Source organism: Phalacrocorax carbo, chromosome 3 (assembly GCF_963921805.1).
Source record: "Phalacrocorax carbo chromosome 3, bPhaCar2.1, whole genome shotgun sequence".
In the NCBI taxonomy this organism is placed as follows: Eukaryota; Metazoa; Chordata; class Aves; order Suliformes; family Phalacrocoracidae; genus Phalacrocorax; species Phalacrocorax carbo.
Window position 1 is genome coordinate 64,657,536 of NC_087515.1, and position 23,257 is coordinate 64,680,792.

Genomic DNA, 23,257 nt, shown 5'->3' on the forward strand with positions numbered 1-23,257 from the left:
CATGTTTCAACTTTAGTAAGTCTCTGTCTCTACAGGTCTTCAAACTCAGGCCTCTCTCACCTACACAGGAACACAAGTCCTCACCTCAGAAGGATTGATGGACTTTGCTTAAGATCTGAGGTACAAGCTAAGGGACTGTTTCAGCTGGATTAAGTCTCAATCCAGGTGTCCGATTCAAACATGATCTGCACAGATATTGTGAGAGCATTAAATTACACCTCTGTAACAGCCACCGCTCTATGAAAACACCAGGATACCTCTTCCAAGCTATATTAATACAGTAACTTGCTAGTATGTTTTCCCATGATTCCTTACTGAGTGCATCTTCTAAGAATACTTCACCGGATTGGACTGGAAACATGATATACCTTTTTAAGTACAGATTTAGCCATGGGGGTAGCTTTCTTAGGAAACTGAAAGATTCTTCCTCAACTCAACAATCGAAGTCCAAGACTAGGTATCTTTTTAAGAGAGAGGTACAAACCAGAAATTATGGATTTAATGCAAAGATCAAGTGATATCCTTCCATCTTTCTCGCTGTATTAGTCATACTGAATGACAACAAAAAACGTGTTTAACCTTAAAATCTAGAAATCTGTGAGGTCTACCTCCTCCAATGCTTTAAAACATTCTAAAGGGATTTGACAGACACAAGAGAAAAGTGGTATACTTATGCGTGAGGGAACAAGTGCACAAAAGCTTGAGCTAGGGTTCTAGTCCTGATCTTTTGGCATAACCTCACTGTTTTTCAGGAAAAAGAAATCCCTTGTGACAGAAAGGATGCTTTTGAGCACCTCAATTAGGAATGTAATGAATACTAATGTCCATTTTAAGATATCTCTGTTCTGTGATATAACATGGCCCATGTTTCTTAAGAACGTCATTTATCATCTTGCTGAGTTAGGGCTTGTTTGGGCATCATTTAAACAGGGTATGAAGAACATCAGCTTATTCACGCAGCTTCATACCTAAATCATGCTTTATGTTGATGGGAGGCATCCTTTCTAACTCTGTATGAGTTTAATGTGTGTGAGAGAGCACAAATGAATGAAGCAATGATTAGGAGAGGAGCAATAGGAAAGGCAATTGTGGTGAATTAAGTTAAAGAAACAGAGAAGATATTTTAACATTGCCACTTTGGCTACTGTCAGGAAAAAGAAACCCTTCTAAAAATATATACATTTATACACATTTCAAATATACTATCAACAGGACAAACTGGCCTTTGCATGGCGGTTTTTTGTTTGATTGATCAAGTCAAGATCCCAAAGGTTGTAACCCTGAAAGAACTGCAAGTATTTAATCTCTTAAAAGGTAAGATCTTTTAATTATTTTTCACTTGGTCTGGGCTTTGAACTTTGCATTTCCTGTAATAATAGACAGCAGTATTAAGAAAAACAAAAAAGAGTGAAGAAGAGAGTTATTCCTCTTTTCTTATCCTTTCAAGAGCTTACTGCTGTGGAATTTTTATCACCTTCTTTGCAAGGCTGGCATTACTAATAGTAATGCAGTGATGTACTAAACTACTTAAATCTCTTTCAGAACAGGTGATGGTCCTCCCCACACCTCTTTCATGCTAGGGGGCAACCCCAGCCTCTCTTTAATGGCACCATGTACAAATCTTCTCAACAGATTTTCACAAACCTGTGAAGAGGTATCTTACTACAGAAAATATGATTTCTCTATTGACTGAGGACGTAATCCAGAGCCTGTTAAGAGTTAATGGATTGACCTCCCTTTGAATCAGCGCCTGCATATTCAATTTGCTTTGCCCTAAATGAAGTGTGCTCCTGTGGAGGAATGTGCTTTGTAAAGCACAAACCTCCTTATCCTGGATATGTTCTCTGAAAATGAAATCCTACAAGAGAGTACAGCGCTGTCACAGTGTGCATGCTGGTTAGACAGTAAATATTTGCTTGCAAACCTGAGCAGAAGGTTGAAGAGAAGCTCTGCAGTGCTCCATCCACCTCCTCTATGCTGGGAAGAGCTATAAGCCGAGGAAGAAGAGCCTCAAGTGACTGGACAAAAAGCCGTGCACTGTGCTGGTCTGCTTCTTGGTTCTTCAGCAATTTCAGAGAGAGAGCAGCAGTACGTAAGGACCTCTGACCTGGGCAATCCCGTGGTGTCTGCTCCTCATCAGCCAGGGAGCAATTGTCAGAGCCTATGTCCGAAACATCTGACCTGCCTGAGTCCTTCTCTGCTGCCATGGAATACTGATCACATGAATCAAACTCAGTCCTAGAGAGGTCCTGGTCATCTACACTGAAATTACTTTCACTGTATCTGGATCCATAGGACCGGGTCTTGCAATCAACTGATAAGAAGTTAGTTATATCTGGATAGACTATGGTGTGGCTTCTCTGAACAACATCTGGCTGGTCAATAGTTTCTGACTCTGGTTCTCTATAACGTATCTCTTTGCTTTCATGTCCAGCTGGAGATGGCAGTGAGTTTTTTTGACTTTCTGGATTATCCTCTGGAGTTGTCTGTCCCATATCCCCTTCCAAAGTGGTCTGACCAGTGTCTGTGGTAACACTAATGCTAATGTCAGGACTCTTCTCATTTCCTGATTCCCAGGCAGGATTTTCTGAGGACAGGATGCGCCTCTGCCACCTAAAGTCAGCATCATTGATCTCCATGGAGTCCCTGCTTGTCTCAGTCCCATCCTTCAATTCTTCTAAGCGCCGGAGCAGCAGCTGTACCTGTTCTTCACTGAGACCCCTCCCTTGGCTCAGCTCATCTAATGCTCCAAGCAGGGCAAAGACACAGGACACTGAAGCATAACATGCTTCAATACCACCTTTGATGCATGCTTCTGTCATCCCATCCATGATACTACAATTAAAACAGAGTTTAAGTGATGCAGCACATATAGTGAGCACATGTCACTACCATCCAACACCATCCCTCCATAACCAGGAAAATAAAAATAAGTTAAATTATCCTGTAAGACTACTCCTGAGAAAGACAACTAGTATTACAACAAATTATTATGTCTCCCATGTGGACATGGCCATTCTGTAAAGGAGTGCCAACCAGGGAAACGGTTACCGTGCATTTGTACCAGCATGCACAGCATGTTTTCCCTTACAGGCAAGCACTTACACTGAAAGAAAACCTCAACACCCAACTGAAGCTACATTTAAAGCCACCTGTGTCCTGAAAATTATCTTATCTACAAGACATGATCTTGATAAGAACTGATAATCCTTCCTGCTCAATCTGACAATGTTTAAATTTTCAATTACCTCCTTTGACTTCACCTTAGAAATCTACCTCTAAATAAGCACACAGTTATTTCATTCCAAGGTTAGGGACCCAAACCTAAGACTTTCCAGCTGTAAACCAACATATTTGGGTGTTTTGGAAAACTCAACGAGGTAGTTATCTATGCCTTTACAAACAGGCCCAGACTGACAACAAACCAGTAAGAGCTTTTACTCCTCTTCCATTTTCACAGCTTATTTAACCAGGGAGATACCCTGGCTCATATTTGGGTATGTTCCTGAAGATACAAGTGTTTAAGTGTCCTGTGTACACAGGTTTAAGAGAGAAGAGGCTAAAGGAGGAAATAAAGCGTACAGCTTGAGAAGATCCAGGTGGGACTTCCTTTTAGAAATAGACCTCTTCCTGGATTCTGACTCAGAAGAGCAGGGCCCTGCCAAATCACAAAGGCGCCGAGGACTGCCAAGTATCTGAAAGGAAAGGAAACAGAAGTTACTAGAGGATTATCTAAGCATTATTTAAATACAATAAATGAGTCATAGTTGCATCAAGCCCTGGAACCTGAGGCAGCAGTACTGTAATTTCTCACAGCAAAGGGAAACAGCACACTGAGGTTCTACTTACTAAAGCTACCTTTCCTTTTTTTAAAGGCAGAAAAGCAGATACAGATGAGCAGAATATTCAACAAGAATCATATACAGAATGTTCTCCAGTGCTTTACATTTTTGACTGAATATGTTTCAAATGATACTGCGCACAAGACAATCTTTATACCTAAATATAGAGCAAGTATCTGGCATTATATTATACACCAAAGGGGGCCTTTCTCTTCAGTCACCCAGTTACAAAATTATACAAGTCATGCAAAGATAGGCAAAGTGATTTCTTCTGACTCAACATGCTGGGTGGCATCCTGTTAATGCCCACCAGGAAATACAAGGAGAAGGGTTTACCAACAGGCCCATATTAATAAGCAGAAAGAGGCAACAGATATGTCATGCAGGAAACAACATCAGACTGAGCTTTTCCTAAAACTTCAATTGTCAGCTTGCTATTGTTTAAAATTAGAGGAAGACACCTGCCAGGGTGACTGCCAGTTCAGACAACAACCTGGTGGGTGGCTTTGTGGTGTTAGGAGTGATCTTCAGACACAGAAAAGCCTAGGTTTGCACAAGCTAGCACAAAAATCCTCTAAGAGACACCCCTGTTTCTACAAATTATGTATGCTGCTTTGTATTCCACAACATGAGAAGAAAGCTGCACATATGAAATGGAAGAGCCCATGATCGCAGCTGCTGCTCAAAGAAGTCTCACAATACTCTAGCGGTAGTGGTGTCAGAGGCACAGGGCAAGAGGCCAGAATGGAGTGGTCTTGACGTGGCCGCTTAAGACATTGGCAGCTTCCTTGTGGCTATTCTAATAAAGCTCAAGGAAACTATTTCAAAAACCTGGCATGTGATCAAAGCATATATTCACCTTAATGCCTGGAATACTACACTGTGAGGATGAATGCCTCCTTCTAGCAAGAGCAGAGAGTGGGGAAAGATGTCAAAGAAGTTGAGAATTGGATCAATATACTGTATCTCACCCAAAAGAGCAGTCATGACTCAGTGATAAGATCTGCTCCATGCAGTACCGCAGCATGAACACTGATAGAGTTGCCATAGCAGCTTGCGTTATGGAGACAAATATAGCTATTATGACTTTGTAAAACTAAAAATATTTGTCAGAGTGGCTTTGATGTAACAGCTGTGCTCAGAAAGGGTGATTTCAACATCCTTAGGGCTAAGGTATGCAATGGACTCGTATGCACGTATCAGCAACATTTACTGTTAAATAAACATTTTGCTTTACATGCCTGGATTTGCACCTTTGATTATCCTACCTCTTTCATAATTTTGATGGCTTCTACTCGGTGCTGGGGTGGTGGGTAAAGCAATATCCGGTGATAGAGAGACTGCAGCACAGGCTTCATGGATTCCACTGACCCCACCAGTCGAACCAGTTCTGCTGCAATATAATATATGGTCCGTGCAACTGGCCCACTAAGGGCAGGTGCTGTGGAGGAACAACCTGAACCCCGGCCATGATCAGAGATCCCTGAGGAAGGTGAATCAGCCTCAAGGCAGATGCTGCTGTGGGCAGAGGTGATAGTTTTGTCATGGATTGGATTTCCCAGGATTACTACAAGGGCTGGACACAGTTGCTTCCTGAGAAAAAGAGAAAAGCAGCAGATGGTAACTGCAAAAAAGAAAATCTCACAGGAACAGATTGAAAATAGCCCACGGTTAAGCAAGATACATACTCTTGTTTTAATGATCAGTCAACAGCAGCGGCTAGATAGAATAACAAATTACACCAGGTTTTTTTCACCTCCCAAGCATCAGCATGCTAGTACATATGGAAATACTTTTGGGTGCTTTATAAACATGGTCCTGATTTTGCAAGTTCATGTTGCTGAACAGTGCTGCCCTTTACAGGATAGCATGCCTGCCTCTTTCGTTGGCTGCAACTTATCACAAAATAGAAATTCTAGGTTTCTACTGCCAAGTGTTTCTTCTTCAGTCCAACTTGGGAGCCTTAAAAAAGCGTGACCAAACGAAACCCAATCTATGTGAACTAGAAGGCCTCTTGTTCTACCACTGAACTGCACACGCAAATATTTTAGTAAGACCCTTAGTTTTGAGCCTCTGTTTTGCTGGCTTTTGAGAACATAATTAAAGACCTATACAGTAACTCGAAGTACACATTGTAACTCCTCATATGCCACTATACCCTAAAAACACCATCCTTCCTTCAACTGTCTTTCTGCATGAACACTCAAGTTAAGTGATTCCACATCAGCAGATCACTCTTCTGTGGAACCAGAGCCAAAACCAGCTCAGCACTTTGCTCCATTAGCTGTTATTTCAGCTTTGCACTCAGGCACTTGACATTTTAGTTCAGTCTGCAAGACCCTAATTTAAAAAGTCAAGTGCTGCATGAGAATGCAGTCCCAAACCTGATTTTCACCCACATGCCTCAGAGGTTCAAGCTGGCGCCTAGAGCAAGCACCCAATGACAAGTAATGATTGAGCATAAAACGTAACACATCCTCATAGGTAAATACATCTTATTTCCTCAAGATTTTTATGCAGCCCAGAACTTTCATTGCTTCTCTTAACATGCCTGCTAAAACAGCTCAGCTTCCTGAAGTCACCAAAAGAAAAACAGCTTTTAATCAGACATCAGATAATAACTTTGACTGCTTATTCCATTTCCTTCTCCAATCAGGTACACTTCAAAACATATCAATTCACTGCTTAAGAAACATGCCTGCCTCGAAGCAGGCGTAATCACAGGTTGCAACAGCAACATATTCCCCACACATCTTAGTCCCATCAAAGCGCTTCTGTATCAAACTATGGAGAACCTGCTCCCTTCTTCTGTTAAGAACTGACTACAAAGTGCCAGCCAAACAGAAAGTTGTGTGCGTGTAGGCAACGGCTCCTTAAAGAACAAAGACAACTATCAGTTTGGTTCCCAACTTCACCAGAAAGCTAATGGATTAGTGTGTGCTCACACTGTCATATATACAAAATTATGTTTGCAGTTTAAACTGTTAAATGTCTTCCTAGTGTGTTTTTCCCCCGTCCCTCCCGTCCCCTTCATCTTAAGCATGTAGCTGGAGGATGCAGTGCCAGTTGTGAAGTCCTGCCCCTGATGGCTTGCCCTCACAATACACAGTTACAAAAACAAAAACCCATAGATTTGCAGCATAAACTGGATCATCAAAATTAAGTACATTTGAAATAAAACAGGAAGTGTTTTTTTTTAAACTGAGGCCATTTCAGTGACCTTGCTTATAGGATGGCCCCACAGTCAGTCACATAATCATGGACAAAGGGTTGAGTGAAATTCAAGGGCAGAAACTTCTGAAATGGGTTTGCCATGAAAGAGAGAATTCTGCTTTTACATTAAAGCTGCCAGAGGCCTCAGCACAGGGCCCCTGTGCAACAGTGCCAAGCGTTATCAACCTGAAGACATCCCAGTCCAGCAGCCACTGATTTTGCTGGGACAGCAAGGGAAGTTACGGGTGCCTCGACATGTTGAATCCTTAGCATTAGGCCCAAGTCAAACACTTCCATTTCAAAAATTACAGAGAAAAAGCACAAGAAACACATTTGCCATTAAGTCACATATATCTTTTCTTAACACAATCACCTGCCAAGATCACAGGATGGGTATGGACTGCAAGGAACTGCACATTACTTACATTCTTGCTTTATTACTATGACAATATGACTTATCCATATAGTATAAAAAAACCAAAGCACTATTGCAAACAAAAATGGGGAAAACGATTATTTCAGATGCTCCAAGGTGATGGTATAAAAATATTTAGAGGTAGATATGAACACTAAAGACAGCAGGCCTTTCTGGTAAAGTGTATTAAAAAGAGGATTTCCTGATAAAGTGGAAGCACCATGAAGACCATTTAGCCTCAGCTCTTATACAATGCAGGTCATAAGTATTTCTGGCCACCAGCACACCATCTGACATTAATTCTGCTTATCTTCCTGTATTAACTGCATCAGAGCAGTAAGAATCTCTACAGCACCCTCCTACAGTAAGCAGAATATTTGTGTGTTTAATGTCACACACAAATCCAAACTATTGCAGAAAGCATAAGAGATTTTCTGTTCTGGCTAAATACATTAGACTTCATTACAGTGATAAGTCACTACAGGGATTTAATGTGCTAGCTGAGCACGAGGCACAGAATGAACTGACAGTTAAAATGAGCTCTGCTCACATCTGAGGATTTATTACACGTTTGCTTGCACGGCTGGGGAGAAGGTCCTTTTATACTTACACACTGAATATTTGCATTAGTCTTCAGATGTACTCACCATATTAGATCAGTGAATCCTTTGTGCTGGCGCATGCTGGGAGAGGAGCTGTTTAACATGGAGAGGATGCACTCCAAGTAAAGAAGCTGAAGTTGCCGATTGTCACTGGCAATGGGAAAAGATGCCATTCATGTCACGTTAAAACAAAGATTATTTAATTTTCTAAAATAATTATATTAGTTCACTTGACAATTTTACCACAATTTGCAGCAGTGATTTACTTTGCTTCTTCCTATGGATTTACAATGGTGTGATCACTTTTATCGTCCCATTTATTTTGTACTGATCACATGCAGCTACCTGCTACTTCTTGTAAATGATAGAAAGAAAACAGAATTAATCAAATTTCAGAATGAGGAATTAAAAAAAAAAATCTATGTGAAAAAAAAAAGAGGAAGAAAACAGAAATAACTATTCAAATTCCATCTAAACACTTGAGGTAGAAGGAACTCTTAAACATTAGAAAAGGAGACAACCAGAAGATTTTGGATTACTGGATAGTTTCTTTGGACAACCTGAAGGGCATTTAGGCTGCTCTCTTCTGGTTATTTTTATTATTTTCTTAGTGAGAGCCACAATGGTCAAAAGTCAATGTCTACATGCAGAAAGTCGCATGACAACACGGCTACCTTTCAGCGCCTTGCCAGTTACTCTGCTAAAACCATAAACACAAAGTGAGCTTCTTGAGAAGGAACATGAAAGATCCTGTAGACACCTGGAATTGATGCACTTGTAACTTACAACACACTTGTACCTACTCTCAGATTTAGCTGCAGGATTCAGGAGACAAGCAAGGCTGAGGTCTGCCTTCTGAAAGGAGCTCCCCATGCCACCTGCATTCACATTCTGGTTTTCTTTCCTAAAAAGACTAGATTTAATCATTCTTTTTTCATCCAAGATGAGAGCTGGAGGAATGTATTTTCTGATGTATGATGGTGGGTAAAGGAAGCTGTAAAGAATGGATTTATCTTAACTGAAATTAAGGAATGAGAAATGACTGCTCTTCCGTGACTGCCAGAATTCCTTTTGTTCACATAGATGAATTTTCATCCAAGTAGAACAGTACCTGTTTCACATGCCATGCAGAAAATAGTGAATCCTGAGGCTTGAAGCTATATTTCTAACTCTATGCTATGAAGAATTGAAAACTGCTGGCTAGTTAAGTGTTTTAGAGGTGATAGCCTTTTCCTCACGACAGTCCATACCTATCTAGAAAGATACACACATTCCAGATAAAATTGCCTTCTTTCCTGACAGCTTTTCTTACAATGTGTCTTAATGCAGATCATCAACATCTCGCAGCTGACACTTGCACGGGCATGCACAGGGCATCTTTGCACTCTTGATGGTTCTGATGCCTCTTACTACCGAATTGTTTTCTGTAGGTAAGAAATGAACACTGCGCAGCTGTTGTGTTTATATCACTGCTGCCACAAATTGCAGAGTAATCAAAGCCACCAGTGAACCCAAGAAAAAAAATCACCTCCCTGAACTCTTTCTCATCACTCATAGCTGTGCCTCCTTCAAAACCTAATTATAGTAAGCCTGAAATTTAGGAGGAGGAATTAAAGTAATCTTCAGACTAATAAATTAGAACAGGCAGTATAGCATTCTAAAACCTCACTTCACTGACCAGGAGGTTAGAAAGTTAAGTTGCTGCCAACAAAGTGTTTTGAAGGAGGTACCAAAACTGGCCTTGAAAGAAATAAAGGCTTTTCATTCATGGAGTTAGTTCTTTAACAAGCCATCCTAATTAAATTTATTTTCCTCAGATTCAATCAGAATCCTTTACAGTGCTTTGCACATCATTAGAGATCCTAATAGTCTAGGTACATAATTACAAGCATGAAGTAAATACGGCTCAGCAAGTATTTTTAAGTCCTCTGAATTTCTTGTTGTACTTTATCTACAGCATGCCTCAATCTGTTCTAATTCATTACAGTTTTATAAGGAGCTGGGATTGCAGGTAATTTTTAAAAAGACTTTCAGTGATTTTGAGAGATCCTGTCAGGTTGTTTAGTATTGATATTTCATAACCAGTAATTCAAAGTGATTTTCATTTGGTGGACAATATTTATCAGATGATGGCTATTTATAGCTTCACATGTGGGCAAAATTTGATACAAAGAATTAATATTTCAGCTGGTTTTGCCACTTGCTATTGTTAGATACACACTTTTGAAGATGTCTTCTTATTGTCCTGTAACTATGCACACAACTAAAAAAATACCAACATGTTCCTTTAGAAGAGTCAGAAACATGCTTTTGTTTTCCCAAATGCTGACACTGATTAAATAATGCTAAGTAAGGCACTCTTCCCATTCAAATCTTGCTGTAATTAGAGACAGTCTTGGGAGGAAAGCCTACAGAAGACCCGCACACAAAGATGTCTGTGCTGTCTTTGGCTCTGGTAGGTCCTAAGCCACAGAATTCTTGAAAATCGTAAAGCATATAAAAGGAAGTACCGATGCATGTGTGTTTTGTATTTCTCCTATTTCCCCAAGTTTATCACAGGCTGCTTTCCAAGACATACAGTCCAACCAAAGAGACATTATGCAAATTTAAAATAGTTTCAGATTGGCTTTTTCGCTACCACTCAGGTGGTTTGCAACTGGCAGCAGTAGCAAGTTAAATCTTACTGGACTGATACAGAAACAATGCTGTCAAGTAAGAACTTGTTTTTCCCTTAAAACTTTCCAAGTATTTCCAGCTTGCTATACTTCTAGTTTTTAAATTATTGCTGTACAATGTTTGCATTGCTTTTGACTGGTTTGTCACCTCTCTAACACTTCAGGGTTTTTTTGGCTCATTTCTTAACAGGCCGTTAGTTGAGACATGCTAGAATGTCACAGGAAGTAATTTTTAACTCACGAGTAAGTATTTACTCTTACAGTACTGGCCAACATGAGACTCTAGTATTTTAACGCAGTGTGACACCTTATTACTGCCCATAACAACTGCATTTTAAAAGTCAGGCTCATGCACTTCCAAGTAGGTAGAGTGTACAACGTTCCTAAATTTAAAGAAATGCTTTGGTAATGGAAATTATTTCAACTGGAGGAATACTGCCTTTATACGAAGGATATATCAATTCATTCTGCATATTAAATGTTTCTGTTCGGTTTTTCCATGTCTCTTGTAATTGTTGTTCTCTCTACAATGATTGCTTTCAAGCCAGAAAAGAAAACTTCTCCTTTGACAAGTATTGTGCTGCTGTATGGGAGTTACTTGTAGATTAGATATACTGGAAGCTCTTTAAAGTTCAACAGTGCACAGAGAAGGCAAAGTAGCTTAATGTATCATGAACAATACTTCCTCTAATAAACACCTCATTTAAGCACAGTTTTGCTCCATAATCCCAGAAGTACAACAGTACAATCACATATATCAGTGACACTCTCAATCTCCAGGTAATAAATTCAAATTATAAACTGAAATAACTCACTTTATGACAGCCTGGAGCTTCTCACAGAGCACAGTGAGGACAGATACAACATCATCACAAAGAGACTCAGCTGAAGTACCTCCAAAAAGGACAAAGATCAGAGGCATTACATATGTGCAGCTGGATTACAACCTCAATTCACTGCATAGACATTCAGAGTTAGTCGGAGCTTCTAAACAATGAGCAGGGCTGCCAAAATTCATAGAGAAGATGCAGTAGGAAAAGTGCTAGATTGGAAAGTGATCTCCACACAATGAAAAAGCAGTAGTATTAAATCTGGAGAGGGTACCAGTTGTTTACATGCATTTACAGAAGATTAGCTGAAATCTAATTCTGAAAATTAAATAAGTATATAAATAAATAAATAAAAGAGAACTGGCTCCAGGGCTTCTACATGGCAGCTAAAATTTCTGTATCTCTCCCTGTAGTTTGTCTCTGCTACACAGCTTCTGATATCTGATCAGATCCTGATCTTAAAAGGGGACACTTGTGTACTTCAAAGATTTTTAACCTCCATCCACACAAGTTCTCCTGCAGAAATCCAATGAAAACATAAAAAACAGGTATTATTTTTACCTATCAGGGAAGATGGTGGAAGTTAACCCAGAATAGGAGTAGAAAGAATTATCTTGTAAAATAATCATTTGGCAAGCGTGAATGCACCTTTACTAGTGATGCGCTTTCAAAATCTGCTGTTACACAAACCATGTCTCTGGCCTGAAATACAGCAACACAATCATTACCAGATTCCACATCTTACTCGATGAATCTGTTTCAATTTAGGGAGTGAAGCCATTTACGAAAACTTTCTCTAGAGCACTGAAACTCCTTAATTACAGACGTTAGTACCTTGAAACAATCATTTATTACTATGCTGAGTGCAATGCTGTTACCATGGTCCAAATGAAGACACAACTGAAAATACCAGGAACTAACAGGGCTGTCTCAGTTCTTACCACAGGCAACATGAAGCTATGCAGAAGGTAAGAAATCCTGAAGATGCAATTCCTGTGACATCAAAAACAGTACTGTGCTGATGAAAGGAAAGTGAAGAATAAAAAAGCTGGATTGGAAGGAATCACTAAAAAAGTGATACAAATACCTTGAGTCTTGAATTTCTGCAAGGTGTCATGGTTTTCAATTGTCTGTTGAGGAAAAACAAAAGGTGGTGTAATCAGTGGAAGCAGTAGAAAAACATTGTAAAAGCAGTACTTTAACAGCAGAGCTTTCTTAACAAATTCATGTCCTCTATCGGTTTTGGGTTTTTTGTTTGTTAGATTTTTTAAAGTGAAGCTTTTGCATAACATTTTTAAAAATTCTGTAAGATCTGTTTTAACAGTAATTTAGGTTTAAGGAACTCACATCTTATTGAGCTGAACTACGATTTGCAAGTCCTTACGAGATTTCCTACACCTAAAAGCCGCAGTAATAACTAGGCATGTAAGTCACATTGAAAATAACTGAGAGGAACCCATAGTCTAGATTTCACAAAGTACTTAGAAACCAAAATCAATTGAGTATTAGAGAGTTTATCATATCGTCATTGATAATGTTACAGCGCCAACACAATTAATAGCAGTCAGGAAATGGAAACAACCTCTTACATCATTTGTTTCAGCTGCAGTATAAGATTCTTCCTATCAGTTCACAATGGGGTCAAGCCAAATTCTCCTCTCAAGCACCAACAACAAACTGCCAGGAACTAAATGCAGCGCTCTCATACTTTCACCTACTCCTCAGCTAGTCTAATAATCTGGTCTAATAATCCAAAACAGAATTGATCACCTTAACCCAAAACAGATGTAAGGAAAATAATCTGTACCACTACAGTTCTTAAAGATACCTAATAAATCGAAACTGCAAATAGTACTTTTTTGCTAATATGATAATATACAAAGCAGCATGAGCAAATGTAGGAAGTCAATATAATATCACATGTGCCCAGAACATTTACAGTTTTGCTGACAATGTGCTGGGATTTCATCCAAACAGCTCTCATAGATTTTAATAATGCAATAAATAGAATTTATTTTTTTGCTAACAACCAAAAAAATAATTTCATAAGCTTAAATTATCTTCTACAAAAAAAATCAGAAGAAAAACCTCAATTACACTTTCCTTACTTGAAATTTTGGTTTGTTTATGTAAATAATTGTCATGCAAAGATTTTTGGCAAAAGCATTTCAGTGAACCTTAGGAAAACAAGCAAACACAATAAAGAATGGAAAAGGAAAAGACCAAGGCAGCCTGAGATCAGAACAAAGCCTCTTGTTTAATGGAAGGAGGAAAAAAAAATAATCAGCTAAGTAGAGCTGACAACATGAGAGCTGCGTTTCTGACAGACTGCTCTGAGGCAGGCACAGAGTCAGAACCCAAAAAAGCTCTTAAACAGGATTAATTGTGGAAGTGTAAAATGAAAGCCATAAGGCACAACAAGCCAGTACAACACACTGCAGCCATGGACATGGAACCATTTGTTGATGCCAGAAGGCTCACCATATTTTCTTGCTTTTGTCGTAACTGTAAAGTCAAGTCACTCAACATTTGGCTGAGGGTTGCCCGCACAGCGGTGTTAATGCTCCGCTGGTGACAGCTAGATACATATGTCTCAATGCAAACCTGATGAGGAAACAAGATAGCAGTACAAAGTATGAACTGTAACTTACCAGTAACACATTTTAGGAGGATACCAAGGTCTCTCACATGCAGATAGTCAGCCTTCCTTACTATTTCAGATTGCTTTATTAGCACATAAAAAGTTTTCAGCAACATGGAAAACTGAGTAAGTAACATCTAGAAGCAGCATGCAATTAATCAGATAGTCTCACAGCTGCAGGAATGGTAAGGCAAAACTGGCAAAGTCTTTCCCTTCTGTGAAACCCAAGTGACTTTGGCACTTGCCTTGCTCTGTAGGTAATTCCCTAAATGCTACTTCGATTGTTCATTTCTAGATACTTACTTGTAACTATCACTCTGCAAGCCCACATCTGCAATGGTATTACCCTCCAACTCTCCAAGGTTTTTTGCTTCTGCTGAATAGGTATTTGCCACTTTTTCTATAATTAATTATTAAATACTGCAGCACATCTGAAAGCCTAATACAGAAAATACATAGTGTTTTACCATAAAAACATGATTGCCTTTTAATAACTGGCAACCTACCCGAGGGCTCCTCAGCTCAGAGATCCCACGGGAGTCAAGGTAGCAACGAAAGAACACTGATGCCCAGCTGCTCACAGTTTTTTGACACTGTGCTGTGACCAGAGCTGTGCTTGACTTTTGCCCCCAGATGATGTTACACAAATAGCTGCATAACACAGCTAGGATCCTGGGGACAGCACACTGCAAAATGCAGTTTCTATCCTTGACTGGATTTTCTGTGGGAGGAGTTGGTCTCTGGAAGAGCTGCTATAACTGTGGTAACCACTGTAACTAGTGCACAGTAACTACTAAGTGGCTAAAAGTATCGATGGAGCTGAGTGGGTTTCTGACAGAACTGTGCAATACAGTCTTCTCAGACTGTGACCCAAAGAAGCAGTGTTGGTCCTCTGGCCTACAATGAGTTGTATCATTAACAATGACTGTAAAAAAAAAAATAAATAAATGACAGTTCGCACACTTTTCAGTCTTTGTGGTTTTATTCTGCCATCATTTGGATATATAGCTAGTGAGAAGAATGATGAATAGAGATTAAACTATCTATGAAAAAAGAAGTAATTAAAAAATTAAAAAATAAGTGATATGCATGAAGAGTATACATAAATGCATCTGGTGTACGTTTTCAAATGAGAAGGATATTATATGATATAAACCCATTTTTATAGTTCCCTAATGAGGATGAGTTTTCAAGAGGGAAAGTAGAAGGGATCTGATTATATAGGCTAATCAGTATTGGCACAGGCACATGGACAATGCCCTTGATTGTTTCTAACACCTACTGAAATGAAACCAAACTATTCCATTGACTAACACAGAAAGGCTGTGGGCTCAAGGCTATAAAGTTTAACATATTGCTGGCATGTTTCTGCATTTGTTAGAGTGGAAAACAACATTGGTATGTTCCTAAGACCCTTTTAACCTCCTCACTTTGGGCAACCTCACATCTCAGCATTTCAATAAAGCCATGAGCCCATGAAAGCATGATTGACTTTCTTGGATACAGACTATGTTAAGTGAGTGATCCAAGACTTCACACATGGAAGCTACTTAATTATGGCTCTTGCCTTTTTTTCCCTCATTTCCCAACTACACTGTAAGACAGCATTCCAGAGCTTTTCAAGTGTATGTATACCTCTTATTATCTCATGCTAGAAACACTATACAAATGACATAAGCTGAGACTGATTATCTCCTTTGATGATACACTAGAACAGGTTACGGTTGAACGCATTTGCAGGATATAAGGGACTGAATCAATAACATGTCTCATTCTTGTTGCCCTTTTTCAAGATTCCAATATCCCCTCAAATAATAACCCCCCAAAATGAGGGATTTTATTTAGCTTGAGATAATCAGTCAGTGATGAAGATGGTCTTGTAAGTTAAAAGAAGGCCTGGACCTACTCTGTCCATCATTCAGCTATCACCTGAACTCCAGTGGATAAAAAACCCCAAAGCCTGGTAACCATGTACAACCTTCAAAGAGGCCAAACCATTCCAGTGCTGCTGAGATCATTCTCTTGAGCTATTAGTGTTTTTCTAGAATACCTGAATTAATTGATGAAATTCCATTCTTAGAGGGAGGCTGACTTTCTGGAAAGAGTATGGTTGATCTCTCCTCTTTCTCTCCCCTCCCCATGCTGGCTAATAAGCAACAGTGCTATCCACTTGAGCTCCGATCTTACAGAAGGCCTGTGTTCTAAAATGGCTGGGCAAGGTACCTTTTGAAAAGCCATTGATGAAGAAGCATCAGTAAAAACGCGAGAGCTCAGGGCCCCGAGGAGGTGTGCAATGGACATTTTGATCATTTCATGCATTTGGGGACTTCCAGCTCTATGGCATGCAAAACACAACTAAGAGCAAAACACAGAAGGGTTAGCCAACAAAACACAGCAGAGTCAAACACAACAAACCTCCAAAAGGTAGATGGGAATAACAAATACATACATAAAACCAGGCAACAGTCAGAGCACAAACTAAACTTTTTTGCAGGGGTCTAGGCAAGCATGGGAAAGTGCACACAGCAAGATTTAGTCTGTTTTCAATACGTAAGCCATAAAAGATAGTACTCTTCCTTTTGGATGCTTCCATAATTTGAAGCTGATAATATTCAGAAAGATTTGGGGTGCCATTATTTTGTACACATGAATTGAGAACTATCAGGCAGTGCAAAACGGCCAGACTGTAGCCTTGTTTGTCAGAGAGCCCTCAGAGAGTTCTACCAGTAACACAGGCTTTCCAATTCTGCAGTGGCTCCAGTTTGCTACAGAGGGCAGGCTAGGAAAACTAAGGGACTGACTTGGAAAGAAATGCCATATAGCAGGGGCACTGATGCCAAAAGCTCCTCTCTGCCACCTTTCCCTTAGAGCAAGTCAGAACAATAAATGCTGAAGCTAAGCAAGTGCTGAACTCAGAAATAATTTTCCGTTTCCTACTGCTTATGTGTTGCAGAATTCAGATACAAAGGCATATTGAGTCCACTTGTTACAGCCTTTGCCTTACCTAAACCTGGCCAGGAAGAACCTGAGGAAGCATGTATGTGACTAGCAGGACTTGCTAATTAGAAAGACCTAGGCATTCACAGAGGGGAAAATAGCTGTACCCCCAAATACTCCAAATAGAAACATGCATGCTCTGTATTACAGCTTGTTCCAATTCCCTGAAGGAAATGAAAGTTTTGTTTGCTTTCTGGCTCATCTCATCAGCCTGCATCAGGGCTTCTGTTCATTTTAAAAGACAAACTATTATAGTGCTAACTTGTACCACTATACTAGCAAAGGTTTTTAAGAGCCAGGCTAGCCATTTGGGAATGAAAGTGAAATGCAACTACTAAGAACAGCAGGGTTTAGCTCCACTCTATGAAAGAAACCTGCCATTTTTCAGGATGCTTTAAATGAATAACAGACCTACTGTTATCCAAATAAAGAGAGAACAGAAAATATTATTTCTTATAGCACACAGATCATGACTGATGGACCATTCTCCCCAGCCTTAGGCAGTGCTCTTAAAGACTGAAATCTGAAGGGTTTAGAGCCATTAGGTGCTTTTCCCAGCAAGTATTTTGTGTAGCCTAGAGCTCTTTAACTGCAGCAAAGAATGCACTAAGCTGAATTCATCAGCTTTTGCCTTGCATGTTAGAATGTCTGCTGAAAAAAACTGCAGCAGGTGAAACTATCTGTATTTTCTTCAGTTTGGCATACTGACCTAAAGAGGATTTAGTAAAACTTGAAAAGTTGTGGCTTGCTCTAAATACTAATTCAGTTCATCCTTGCTGCAGCATCTACAGGTGGTAAGGACTTACAAAGACCCCCCAAAATAGCCATACCTTATGGATTTGGAAGTCTCACATACACAAGAGAAACCAACGTCTAAGCTGTGCAGGACTTCTGGAATGAATGCTACTTTTTTTAATCCTATGTATGTTATATACGCAAACTGTTTATGTCATATCTCTGCCTCTTACAGGCCATTTGTTACAAACTGGCAGCTGTTTTCTTTGGTTCCCTGTTATCCCTACAACCCCTTTCCCAGCTTCCAATGGGACAATATAAGGTCAATTTTATTCCTAAACTTCGAAAATGCTGTAACTTCCAGGTAAAGTTAGCTTATTTTCACATGGGATTTTTCCTTTTTACAAAATACCAAAACCTGAGAAGGAAAACATCTCTAAATATCTACATAAACTTGGAGTATAGGACACGTATATAACCTTTACCTTGCTCCATGGACATTAGCTCTCCCCGCTCCACGTTAACAACATAATTTTATAATATATCATGCGTGCAACAGTGTGTGCTGCACAGGAGGATTAAGTGTTCCTGTGCATCATCTTTAACCTGAGCAAACAGCCTCATGGCTTGCTACACATTGTACTAAAAATATCACCCACCTACAAAGGCTCACTTAATAGACCTGCAGTTATGTTTTTCTACAGCCAAAGCTCCTTTGCAACTTAATTCAGACTAAAATCTTATGGAATAAAGGGAGAAGAGTGACGAACAGCACCAGGACACCACCATATATCTGGAGGTGTAAGAGATCTTTTACTTGGATGTATTAGTGAAAAATAGACATAAGGCTAACAAAGCACATAGAGGCACTTGTGCTAACAGGCCACATTATGGCCTACACACCTCTCTTGAGAAAACTTCATTAGTTTTAGACTTGCAGCCTGTAAGGAATCACCACAATGCTGTGTTATAAAGAACTCAAGGAAATTTTTCTGTTGCAAAGGCAAAGCAAAGTGAAATGTGCAGTAGTAAATGTGCAACACTGTAGCGTACAATTGTCAGTCAGTTTCCAAAAGTGCCTTCCCATGCAAGCCCATCAGCCCTGCACAACTTGCAGCTATTCCTTCACACTAGACATAAGGTAATACCAGTCCTTAAGATGGTAATTGTGATTTGATCTGGTCCAGTTTCAAGGTATGTATGAAGACACACTCTAGGCAGTGGGGCAACATTAACTGACACAAGCAATGGTACAACAGCGGCACTTACCTCAGCGATCTTCAACACTGAACTCCCATTCAGCTCAAATGTGGAGGTATATGTTATACAGAGCAAGACCTTGAATCAAAAGAGAGGGAGGAAGGAAATAAAATTAAGATTCATCTGTTATTGCCTCCCTTCCCTACCCATATGCTTTTAGCCACAGCTCCTTCCATTTTTAGAGCAGACATCAGAAGCTTCTTAGCACCACGTGTTACTGGGATAAAGGAGATAGCACAATCAAGTTGCTTCATCCTGAGAGGTTGCAACTGTTTGCCCCAGAGGTACAGCTCAATGGATTATTTAGCACTGCGTCCTACGTCTGACCATGGAAGGAAAGACAATCCAGTGATCAACTCTGGCCTCGGACTCGATAGCCAGAATCCATTCATATTTTATCCACAAGCTTTGCATGATTTATAATCAGTCCTTCCATTCATTTATATCAGTGTAACAAAGGAGGAAGAAAATGCATACAATACAAGTTATTACTTAGGTGACACACGAGTTACGTAAAACAAGCCATTAATAACTGTTTGACATGAGGATTTCCCAGCCTAGGATATTTCCAGTCACTTCATAATGAGCAGCTAAAAAAAAAAAATTCATAAGCCCCAATTCATGAGGGAAGGCTTGTCCTGTCTTGAACTCAGCGGGAGGAATAACAACTAAAAGCCCATCCAGCACATTACTTTGGAAAGAAGGAGTGGGAATGTGATATGATCTACCAGAGGGTAGTGTGGTCGGGGAGGGGGAAACATGGTGAGAGGTGCTGTGGTGTAATGCCTTTAGTGTCTGGAAATGATCTCCCTCTCTGTCTCCCTTTACAATCCCTCCAGCCCCATGGAAGACTGAGAAAGTCTGAGTGAGTTACTGTCCTCTCTCCTTCAAAGCATAAAATCCCTCCAGTTCTGGAATTTATGCTTTGCTTGTTCTGAAATAGCCTGAGTTTTTTTGGGATAAGCATACCAGGAAAATATCTATCACATTAACACTAATGTATTGGTCCCTACAACGTCCTCAGCACCTAGGAACTACTGATCTCTGCTTCACAAGGAAATTTGGGGCATTAGGTAAGTTAGCATTACTGACTATTAAGCATTTCTTTTATTTATTACATGCTTCTCAGTGGTACTGGGTTTTTATTTTATGGGCAGGTTCTGTGACAGCCACTAATGCACAACACCCTGGGGTAATCTCCTTAGTCTAGAAAGCAAAACAAACAACTTTGCCACAGTGTGTCTGATCAGAGCTTGCAAATAAACAAACAAAAAAGGAGGCAAAGGGTTGCATGTTTGGGGACATTACTACCCTCAGGTCCCTGTAAAAGCCTCATTTTTTGGACCTTTTAATGTGTTGCCCAGTTTCCACGTCGCAGTGGAAGAGTAGAAAATTGTAACAACTTGAAGCAGCAAACTAGATCACCTCTCAGGTGCAAGCTGTATCATTTCTCTAGGCAGTGATGATCTCTAGAACCATCTTAGAGCCTTCATAAAGAACAAAAAAAAAAAAGCTGATCTGTGGGTTAAGAGAAGCAGACTAATATAGCACCATTTAGCACGCTGCAGCCACTGAACACCCATCATTATTATTGAATCTCTTCTTGGGAGAATACTCTTCTCTGTAGTTATTTTGCACCAGGGAGGGGGGGAAAATCCATTACTGGAAAACAGGCATTTAATAACTGTAGGGGAATTTGAACACTCCGTACAAGAGAAGCTTTGAGCATTAGTTACTTGCTTTTACAGGCACAGACAGAAGAGCTTGTCCACAGATGAGCGTGCCATTTTTCTGGAGAAGGACATAGACCTTCACATTTTGACAGTCAGACTGAAAAGCTTCTATGCACTGAAATGCACTGCATCTTTACAAACGTTTTTCTCAGCAGCGAAACTGTATTTCACTACAGGCTGTCACACCTTACTCTAAGGGTTTTTTTGTTTGCTTCTTTGTTTTGTAAATAAAATACCAGTCAGGAGCTTGATCCTATTCTTACAGAAAATGTTTCTACTATAAAAAGTATCCCAAGGAAACCATTACATAATGGCAATTTTATATTTGTCTTTATATGTTACTTTGCCCTGACTCTCACTCAGTCCTTCATAAATGGAAGCTGGATATTTGGATAAATACTAGAGAGAACAGAAGAGGGTGTGCTACTCTTCCTGGACAACAGTCCTGGACTATAATCTCTTTTTCAGATATTTAGTAGTTAGCTTTAGAGCAAAGCAAAGTTTCTGAACCAATTTTTTTCTCTGTAGTTTCCCTTTTCTATGAAATGGGTGAAATGGATATTCTCCTCTTAAAAGTTTTACACAGCCTACCTCAGTATTGCAAGGAGAGATAGAAACTTTAGAGCACTAACACCTGAACTTGACAGAGAAGGAAATCTGTTTCTAACTACAAATTACTAAGAATGCTGCGCTTTGTATTTCTTGATATGAACTCTGCAAATTTCTCTGCAATCCACTGCATTTGCTGGCATGTGGACAAGTGCCAGTGAGGAGGAACAGTGATACGTTTTTTTCCTGTCCACAGAAAAAATCCTACAGAATAGCTGAAAAGTAAACAGTCAATTATAAAAACTGTCAATAATGTCATTTGGTTAATAAGTACATAAGTTGTAAGGGTTGTTATTTCCATCTGCTGCTCAGACTATACACCTGCAGAATTTAAAATTTCAAAACTGCACAATTCTGTTTGGCACTAAGTGAATTCTAAACTACTGTTCAGCCTTGCATCCAGCTGTTGGACCCCACCTTGTCAGCCATTAACTACCCTGAAATTATATTGACATTTCTAATAGTCATGAGGGCTCAACAGCTGGCTAAAAAATACATGCAGTATTTAAGGAAACTGTGGTTTCTACTCTGCATGCACTGCTGTGTAAAATACCGCTGTAGCACACAGTTCAGAAACCCAGAGACAGGCAACTGTCACTTCCCACTGACAAATATCTTCTTATTGTGCTGAAGGCCAAGATGGACAGCCAGGCCCATGACTAATCTTATTCAGTGGTTTGCATGTCCTGATTTTCCCTACTTGTAAAACCTCATTTGCTTCATGTGATTTTGTGCTGTCTTGTACCATCTTGGCTTTGTACAGTTTGTTAATACCTAATGCTTTCCACAGATCAAAACCTGGAAGCCATATACTACAACACATGGAAGTACACAACAGTGTAGGCACTCTTATAAGCCCTTGCTCTTCCAAATCTCTTCTTCCCGCTGCCCCCCCCCCTTTTTTTTTAATTTTCCTACCTTTATAGAGCTGAACATGAAAAGTTAGCATATATATGCCTAATTCTTTCTGTCACAAACGCCAATAACCTGCTTGTAACAGGTGAATGACAGAAAAGTCAGATATCAAGTGCAGTAAGGAAGTGACCATCAAAACCTTGGTATGAAGCAACAGAGAATTTCAGCAAAAAGACTGCTAAGTTTTCACTGCTACTCTTTGTATAAAATGAGATCTGGGAACCTACTTGTTAGAGAAAGGGCATATGATCTGTTGTGATCAAATGACAGAAGCATAACAAGTTATCAGCCAGCATATTTTTGGCTTACTCCACTTGCTACCGTCTTCCCCCACAAATCATTTGCGAGATCTGAAAGATGGTCTCTGACCAACACACAAGACTGCTCTCAGCTACGATTTCCATCAGTGCTGCTGCAGGGCTCATTTACAGTCTTGGCAATGCTCCAGGCACTCAACTCGCGTGTCTTCCCATTTATGTGGAACAAACAGGAAGACAGCAGGCTTCTCTTAGATTACTGGATGAAAAATGGGACTAAAAACAAACAAACAAAACCAAACGTAATCATTCAGATCCACTAAAAACACTGAGTATCCAGACAGTATATCCCGTAGCCTCCTTAACTACTCACGACACTAACTCAAGCAGTTCATATTTTAAAAAATTATAGAAAAGAAAGGTAGGTTTTCTTGGCCAATGACATTTTGGTTTTGCAAACTGGTAGTGGAAGCAGAAGCAAAACTACAGAGCAATTTCTGGTAACGTCTTCAGTACAAAACAAAATTGAAAAT

The 23,257-nt window shown here is 39.7% G+C and overlaps 1 protein-coding gene across 2 annotated transcripts in view; it reads right to left on the reverse strand.

Annotated features, from left to right (window-relative positions):
* The window catches only part of ARFGEF3 (ARFGEF family member 3), a 97,116-nt gene that overhangs the window by 40,470 nt on the left and 33,389 nt on the right, over positions 1-23,257 (reverse strand). Inside the window, exons 5-13 of one of the 2 annotated variants that reach the window (XM_064447181.1) lie at positions 19,220-19,288; positions 16,442-16,573; positions 14,059-14,181; positions 12,665-12,707; positions 11,563-11,641; positions 8,118-8,222; positions 5,111-5,435; positions 3,583-3,695; positions 1,925-2,835 (exon numbers count right to left, since the gene is read on the reverse strand). In XM_064447181.1, the coding sequence (XP_064303251.1) occupies positions 1,925-2,835; positions 3,583-3,695; positions 5,111-5,435; positions 8,118-8,222; positions 11,563-11,641; positions 12,665-12,707; positions 14,059-14,181; positions 16,442-16,573; positions 19,220-19,288 (1,900 nt within the window). The remainder of the gene's footprint in view (positions 1-1,924; positions 2,836-3,582; positions 3,696-5,110; positions 5,436-8,117; positions 8,223-11,562; positions 11,642-12,664; positions 12,708-14,058; positions 14,182-16,441; positions 16,574-19,219; positions 19,289-23,257) is intronic. The other variant, XM_064447180.1, reaches the window with a different exon arrangement.